The sequence below is a fragment of the Choloepus didactylus genome, chromosome 1 (assembly GCF_015220235.1).
Source record: "Choloepus didactylus isolate mChoDid1 chromosome 1, mChoDid1.pri, whole genome shotgun sequence".
NCBI lineage: Eukaryota > Metazoa > Chordata > Mammalia > Pilosa > Megalonychidae > Choloepus > Choloepus didactylus.
This window is the reverse complement of record NC_051307.1, coordinates 65,503,422-65,512,506: the sequence shown is the minus strand read 5'-3', so window position 1 is coordinate 65,512,506 and position 9,085 is coordinate 65,503,422. Positions and strand designations below refer to the sequence as shown.

The 9,085-nt window shown below is 35.3% G+C and overlaps 1 protein-coding gene across 2 annotated transcripts in view; it reads right to left on the bottom strand.

The window, feature by feature from the left end:
• Nucleotides 1–9,085, bottom strand: part of CEP97 (centrosomal protein 97) — a 32,900-nt gene continuing 23,815 nt past the window's right edge. For both annotated transcript variants that reach the window (XM_037835007.1, XM_037835008.1), the window contains exons 10-11: nucleotides 8,544–8,619; nucleotides 1–4,690 (exon numbers count right to left, since the gene is read on the bottom strand). In XM_037835007.1, coding sequence (XP_037690935.1) covers nucleotides 3,989–4,690; nucleotides 8,544–8,619 — 778 coding nt within the window. In that variant the 3' untranslated portion in view covers nucleotides 1–3,988. The remainder of the gene's footprint in view (nucleotides 4,691–8,543; nucleotides 8,620–9,085) is intronic.

Genomic DNA, 9,085 nt, shown 5'->3' with positions numbered 1-9,085 from the left:
ATGTACCACTATGTAATGGTACTGTAAACAATCGAAAGTACGATTTGTTTTGTATGACTGCGTGGTATGTGAATATATCTCAATAAAATGAAGATTAAAAAAAAAATAAAATAAAACAGTCAGATTTAATTATAAATTGAACAAAGCCACTACAGAGTGATTCCTGCTATCCACTAAAGGAATTAAAAAGTAGTATGATTTTTATTCATTGACAGATAAAAAGCACCTCATTTCTAAAAGACAATTATTATTTATTTCCTCTCCAAGGCTGTAAGGACTGCTTTGTTTACTTGATTTTTAATTTTAGTATGGCACAACAGGGTTGTTCAGTGAAAGCAATCTCATTAAAAATGTTTAGAATTTTTACAGACCCTTTCTGCTTCACTTCTTGAATAAGGAAGTCATATATCTAGAAGTTAAAACATTACAATATAATATCCTTTAATAAGGTAAGTGGCAAAATGAAAATATACGTTAAACAATGAAGTCCTTTTTCCTTTTCATTTATGAATGGGAAATTGACAGATTCATTCCCCTTTTTATTGTGTCTTAATTCTCCTTTAAAAAAAGGTTTTATATTTTATATTTTAATGTTATAAGTCCAATTCTAAGAATTCACACCAAAAAAAAAAAAAAAAAAAATGCCAAGGGAGATAGTATAATATCTTGAGCCTGTATTTTCCTGAAAATATTTATAAAAAGAAGTACACTTGCCTTGAAAAGATAATAGGAAAATACACTATTATAGTGTTTATATATTTTAAATAATCCACAACAAATAAAAGATAAACGCATACTCAAGAATGGCACTCACATTATTCAAGAATAAAGTTATGAACATATATATAAATATATAAACAATTGTGTGGTTAATAAACCTTTTCCTAAAACATGCACATTATGAGGCCTGTTCTAATTAAATTCATAAAATCAAACTAAATTGTATATGTATCAACTGTCATGATCATAGTTTTCTGCACACCAGAAGAGTTAAAACTTTAACATATAATCAAACTCAGCATTTCACCATAAAATTTTATATATATCAGCAAGCAGTAATACTTCCTTGTCATCAGACAGATGGACTCTAAGATGCAGTATGCTTTTCTACTATGATCTACTATTTCTCTTCAAAAAAACATTTTAATGAAATAACATTTCTTGGAGAAAATTCACTCAAGGTTCTGAGAGCAACATTATCTTGAATGACAGAGTTAAAGCTCTCTTAGAACTTTTTTTTCTTTCAAAGAGAATGAAAAACATGCAAAGACTTCCCTACTTACTCACTAAATGTAGAGATTAATAAAGAGGGTATAATAAAATTTTGGGATACAATAATATTTAAGTGTTCATGGTTTACTTACTACTACTAACAGTAATCTTAAACAAGTCCTTTAACTTCTCTGCTACTTAGTTTCATCTTTAAAACAAAGAGATTTGAATAATCTCTGAAGTTCTTTCCAACTCTCACATGGTATGATTCTGTTCTTCTGTAAGAATTTCTAATTGATACACTGAATTTTTCATAAATCAAGAGAACTGATATGACCTAAAATAGCAAAGCTGACATAAATCTCCCGTTAGAAATATCACAAAGACCATATTAAAAGCTCAACTTCCCAAATCTTATTGGATCTATTCCCTCCTGAACAGACCAATGAATAGCCCCTAGAGTTAAAACCAAATATCTTACTTACATAAATTACTTTTAAATAACATTGTAAACCTATCAAAATACATTAAGTCTATGCCACAGATTTCCTACATTCTAATATATATTATTTTCATTCACCTACATTCAAGATAATCTGTACAATTCGGGTGGGGGGGGACTAAATATTCTTGTACTTCAAACTGTAGTAACAGTTAAATAAAATACAGATGGAAAAGGAGACTATTAATTACCATATTCTGTTAATTTTTATAAAAGTATTCTGAATACTATTTATGGACTAGAAAAACAAGGCAAAGGCAAATCCTCATGATAAATGCTGATGTTCAAATGAATTTAGTTGTGTTTCGCCATTTCTTAAAAGAAAAAAAAAGGAAGGAGAAGATGTTAGCAGAAACCTACTTAAGTAATACTGAACCATGACATTTCAGCAGCTTTTATGAAAAATGATGTACCATGAAGTAGCACTTTGGTACTATTGCAGTGCAAGTTGGGTGGTGGTGGTTTTTTTTTTTTTCTAATCATGGGCAGCAAATGAGGCACTTAACTGTAAAGTAGAAAAATAGGGTATATTTAAGAAGAAATTCAAGATTATTCATAAAAGATAATTAGCATTATTCAAAAAGTTAAAAATTCAATTTTTATTTAACATGCACCCAACGTTACACGTGCTTCACTAGGGAAAGTCATATTGAAGATAAAACTGCTGTTCTGGTGATAAGAAACAAGAAAACATTTCCTCTGCAAGAGATTCTGGATTTCTGAGAATGAAATCCAAGTCTTCTCAACCTGAGTGCTACATATTTATAAACCCAGAACAATACATCTTACTATACTGGAGAAATATTTCTAACTACCAACTAAGTATAGCATGCAATCCCTGACTTTTTTCTTGAAGGGGAAGAAGTTTTTACTTTATATAACTTCAAAGAAGGGGACCTAGTGACAGTAACAGAATAATGAATAGATATTTAGCACCTAAATTTAAAGAACACATAAGTATTGCCATAGTTTTAAACAGTTGTATATCCATGGATAGGGGAAAGAAGATATATGTTGTTTAATTATCTTAGAAGATTCTCAAAGATTAAAATATCCAGCTTCCAAAAATTCTCCTTGATTTGCAAATGCATCTCTTCTATAATATTCAAACACAATCTTATCATTTCTTCTCAAAGTTATGGATATATATTCTTTTTTTAACAAGTAAAGAAACAGTTGAGGTTTTGTTTTTCTTAACTATCATTAAATTGTCTTCCAAATGTGAAACTGTTTCAGAGATTTAGATAGAAAATAGTCCTTTAAAAAAAAAAAAAGTCATTCATATTCTACCACTAGTATTACTTTAAATGTTCTTCACTATGGGGTAGAGGTCAAAAATGAAGTGAATGGCCATGGATCTTCTGCTGAAATACATAAACAAATACAAGCAGAAACAGAGAAGATAAACATACATTAACTTCTGACAATATATTGGCACATAAATACTTATCTGTAGGGTAAAAAGCAGTAAATGAAAAGATGTGTGCCTTGACATTATTCCAAGTGAATGGAGCTTACCATCTGCTTTCTTCATATCTAAGATAAATAATCTTGTGTTGTTCTAAGTAAGCCTGATTTTAATAACTGTATGAAACATTGTACTTCATATGATGCATGACATTAAAGTTTTCCATGAGACAATTTAATCATGCCCACTGTGAAATCCTATAATATTACCTTTACTTCCTAAATTTACCTATAAGAAGGCTTTCTTTGTCTCATAAGGGAGGAAAGAAAGACTTTTAAAAAAATGTTTTTATTCCATGAAGACTGTCTGGCAACTTTAAATAGTTCATCATCCTCATATTTGTCATTTATATTCATTTAAACAAATTGCATTCTTCACTACATAATTAATTTCCTCATATGAAGAAGAATCAAAATTCTGTTCTTTATATCAAGATAAAATTTCCTATTTGTAAGATATTTTCTAATTTAATTATTTTTGAAAGGAAATAATCTGAGTACATAAAAGAAACAGGAACATTGTTGATACAATTCATTTAAGAAATAAAGTGCATAGAGCTTTCAATATAAATATTGTTTTGTACATTACAGCTAAGTAAAAGTTTATTAGCAAAATTAAAATGAAGACACAGCACAGTATCTAGAATCTAGAAAATATGAGACAAAAATACAAATTCTATATAAATAGTAACAAAATTGAGGGAGTACTCCCCTTCCCACCCCACCCCCCAAAAAAGAAAAGGCAACTGAAAACATTCTTAATCAAAGTTTAAGTGGACTTCTGCTTCCCAAGTAAGCTAAGAAATGCTATACAATAATACCAACATGCAATACCTGAAATGCAGAATCACATTCTGACTGCTGCCCTTGAACTTCTTTATTTAATTTACAATTCTCTGGTGTCTGGCTGATTTCATCTTTCAAAGTAGCAGATATGCCATGAGTCTCACCTACAGCAGCACTGTCAGTCAAGACATCTAACTTCTCCAGAGAATGTGCTATGTGAAGCTTACTATCTCCTATCCCTTCATCAAAAGTTGTCCTCTCCTCAGCATCTTCTAGCTGTTGAACTGAAGTTAAATATTGTTCAAGCAGACTATTATCCTGTTCATTGTCTGCACTTTCCCTACTCCATTCAACATGTTTTTCACTAACATCCCCTAAATCTGACTCTTTGCCATATTTGACTGTGTCAATGGAATTCCCCATTATGGAACTTTCGCTGCCTTCTGTGGAACTTTTTTCAAAATCCAAAGAATCCTGCAAATAATGAACTTGTTCTGTTAGAGAGGAATGAAAACCAGAGTCTGGAAATTCTGGTAAGGATTTCTCTTGAGGAGCTTCATCAGGAGCAATGACCCAGTCAGAATTTTGATCAGAAGATAGCTCCTGGCTTTCAGTGGATAATGGAAGCTTAGATGGTATCAAACTACTTGACATAGGAACATCAGTATGCCAAGAACTGAGGCGCTGGTCCACCATCTGTTGCCAAGCCTGTAAAGACCTTACCTATAAACCAGAGGATAAAGTTTTATTATAAAATTAAAATCATACCTTTTTTACAATTGCCTTTTGAGCTTTTTTTCCAGTAGTCATAAGGTGGTAAATGCAGAACTAGAATTAGAAACTGTCTCACTCTATAGTCCTTGCCCTTTTCATAGCACCCTTGGCCTAAACCAGTCTGGCACAAATGGTATGTGTCCTTGGTTACAAAAGGCCCTCACCAGGAGAGCGGGGATGGGCCAAAGCAATTCCCTTGCTTCTCCTGGAAAAACAATCCAAAACACAACAGTATACATCTAGCTGACCGAGGAAATCAATAATGTATTCAGTATACACTGAAGTCTATTCGGTAAGACAGATTAGAACCTATTAATATAAGTAAATCCACTAAAAAGTCGCATTTAGATATCCATGTAAGGAGAAGAGTTTTTAAACATTATTTAACAATATAGTATATGCAACTCTCTAAATTGCCTAAAAATATCTTGAGCTCTTGATAGTACAGCCTTTACGTTTTTAAAATACTCTTAAAATTTCACAAGTAAGAAATACTTATTTTAAAAATTGCAAGCAAAAAAGCAATATGTAGTATTTTTAAAAGTTCCCCTTTGCTCTTGGAGGTAAATCACTGATAGCTGTTTGATAGGTATCCTTCTAGACCTTTTTCTATATATTTTCAAATATACAACATTTTTTTTTTAAACATAAGTGGACTCCTAATAGACAAACAGTTCTGTGACTTGCTGTTTTTTACTGAACAATATTATTTTGGAGATCTTTCTATTTCATTTCATACTGTTACCTCATTCTTTTTAACCTGTTCCATAGTATTCCATGGTACTGTTATTCTACAATTTATTTAACTATTTCCCTACAATTGGTAATTAGAAAACCTTAAAATCAATAATTACTTTTTAATTTTGTAGGTCAAATCCTGTTATAAAAAATCCTTCTATAAAAATATTTCCAAGAAATTATCAAGTATGTGATGCAATACAAGACTAGTAAAAACAACTGTCTGAACTGTCCCTAAAATGTGTGGTTCAGAATTCAAACTCTCTCTTCCAGGGAATTACGCTATACTTTTTAGGACATACATATTGTAGCCATCTGTGGTAGACTGAATTGTGTACCCTGGTGTGCCAGTTTGCATACATTATGTCTCCCAGAAAAAGCCATAATCTTGAATACAATCTTGTAGAGGCAGACGTATTAGTGTTGATTAGATTGGAACCTTCTGATTAAGTTGTTTTCATGGAGATGTGCCCCACCCAACTGTAGGTTACATACTGTGATTAGATAATTTCCATGGAGGCGTGGCCCTGCCCATTCAGCTTGGGCCTTGATTAGTTTACTAGAGCACTATATAAGCTCAGACAGAAGGAGCGAGCTTGCTACAGCCAAGAGGGACACTCTGAAGAAAACACAGGAGCTGAGAGAGGAGCTGCAGCTGAGAGACACGTTTTGAAGATGGCCGTTGGAAGCTGACAATGACATTTTGGAGAACGCCATTTTGAAATGCAAACCAGAACACCTAATTTGGTCATGTTCTTGGTTTTGTTCCACATTCTGGGGTGTGTGGACCCATTGTAAATAAAATCTCTTCAAGATATTACTTCAGTAAAAGTGTGGCCCAACTGAATCAGGTTGGGCTTTAATCTGGATTACTGGAATCCTTTATAAGCAGAGTGAAAATCAGGAGAAGCCAGGGAGCAGCTGCCAGAAGCTAGAAGTCAATGGAACTCAGAAGAGAAAAGAGAAGACACCGCATGTGCATTGCCATGTGACAGAAAAACAAGGACTAAAGATCGCAGGCAGCCAGCCCTAGAACACCACAGTATTGGGGAAGAAAGCATCACCTGGCTGATGTCTCGGTTTTGGACCTCTAGCCTAAAACCTGAGGGCCATACAATGGTTGGCTTAAACAACAGAAATTTATTGGCTCACAGTTTTGAGGTAGGAGAAGTCCAAAACAGAGGCATCAGCAAGGCAATGCTTTTTGGCATTCTGCGGCTGGCTGCCAGCCACCTTTGGTCCTTGGCTTTTCTGCACACGGCAGTATCCTCTCCTTTCTCTCCCTGGTTCTGTTGACTTCCAGCTTCTGGCGGCTCCCCATGGCTTCTCTTTCTGTGTCCAATTTCCTTTGCTTATAAGGGTGTCAACCATACTAGATTAATGCCCACCCTCATTTAGTTTATGTACACCTTAACTAATAACATCTTCAAAGGTCCTATTTACAAATGGGTTCAGACCTACAAGATGAATTAAGATTAAGAACATGTTTTTCTGGGGCACAAAATCCAATCCCCAACACCGTCTGTTCTAGTTTGCTAATGCTGCCGGAATGCAAAACACCAGAAATGGATTGGCTTTTATAAAGGGGGGTTTATTTGGTTACACAGTTACAGTGTTAAAGCCATAAAGTGTCCAAGGTAACACATCAGCAATCAGGTACTTTCACTGGAGGATGGCCAATGATGTCCGGAAAACCTCTGTTAGCTGGGAAGGCACGTGGCTGGCGTCTGCTCCAAAGTTCTGGTTTAAAAATGGCTTTCTCCCAGGGCATTTCTCTCAGGCTGCTGTTCCTCAAAAATGTCACTCTTAGTTGCTCTTGGGGTGTCTGTCCTCTCTTAGCTTCTCCGGAGCAAGAGTCTGATTTCAATGGCTGTCTTCAAACTGTCTGTCATCTGCAGCTACTCTCTCAGCTTCTGTGCATTCTTCAAAGTGTCCCTCTTGGCTGTAGCAAGCTCGCTCCTTCTGTCTGAGCTTAAAAAGTGCTCCAGTAAACTAACAAAGGCCCATGCTGAAATTATCCATGATGGAAATTATCCAATGAAAGATCTCACCCAAAGTTGAACGATCACATCTCCACGGAAACATCCAATCAAAAGTCTCCAACCCAATTGTGCCAGTTTGAATGTATTGTGTCCCCCAAATGCCATTATCTTTGTAGTTTTGTGGGGCAGAAGTTTTGGTGCTGGTTGGATTTGCTTGGAATGTGCCCCACCCAGCTGTGCGTAATGATTCTGATGAGATGTTCCCATGGAGGTGTGGCCCCGCCCATTCAGGGTGGGCCTTGATCAGTGGAGCTATATAAATGAACTGACGGGGGGAGGAAACTGAGTGCAGCTGGGAGTGATGTTTTGAAGAGGAGCAAGCTTGCTAGAGAGGAACGTCCTGGGAGAAAGCCGTTTTGAGGCTGGAGCTTTGGAGCAGACGCCAGCTGCCTTCCCAGCTAGCAGAGGTTTTCCGGATGCCACTGGCCATCCTCCAGTGAAGGTACCCGATTGCTGAGGTGTTACCTTGGACGCTTTGTGGCCTTAAGACTGTAACTGTGTAGCTAAATAAACCCCCGTTTTATAAAAGCCTATCCATCTCTGGTGTTTTGCATTCTGCAGCATTAGCAAACTAGAACACCAATCAACACCAATAGGTTTCCTATCCACACAAGACTGCATCAAACATAATGGCATTTTGGGGGACATAATACATCTAAACCAGCACACCATCTTAGTCACTTTTTACTCAAACATTCCCAAAATTATGTTTAAAAAGATAAAACCAGACAGATAGTGACATCAAACTTTAAATTAGGGTTTTTATGCCTATTGGAAAGTTATAACAACATCTCTCAATTTAGCCACTTCTCTTCAGCTTTTCGTCCTTCTCAAACTCATGAAAATACTGTTCTTCAGATTAAACAAAACGTAATGTTCAGAGTTAGTGGCAAAGAACACAAACCATACCCTTAACCTTGAGAAAGAATGTTTAATATGCCTACCTACCCCTAGGATTATCTCAATAAATCTAGAATCTACCTCTGTTCATACATTAGCTAAATCAAAAGAAGGGGGTTTACCTGGTTCCAAAGGAATCTGACAGCCTCTTCTTGTACAAATGTTTTCATACGTTCTTCATCTCTTTCGTTTCTCAATCTACAATAATTCAAAATAAATGACTGGTTCAGGAAGGGTGCTTTGACTTGCACTTCCTGTTACAGCTACTCAACACATGCAATGTGAAGAGATTAATATTCTAATAAAATAAAATAATAAAAGTCTTTTCTATTTTTAGAATATGTAAACTGAAACTTTAGTTTTAAACTATGACTCACAATAGAAGCTAAATAAAATGTGACTGACATTCAGATTATATTATTTCTACAAGGTACTGCCAGTGATAAAAGATAAAATATCAAGTGGCTCTTTATCTGGCCTCAGTTTCCCAGCCACCACACTGAAGTGGAAGGAGCTGCAGAAGGGAGCTCCACAGCTTGAATCACCCTCATCTAAGAGAACAGCAGAGCTAATCCCATCAAGCTTCACATCTGTTTGCCCCAGCTCCTGACATAATCCTTGCTGTCATTAATGGACCTTTCTATCCAACACTAAAGTCTTAGCT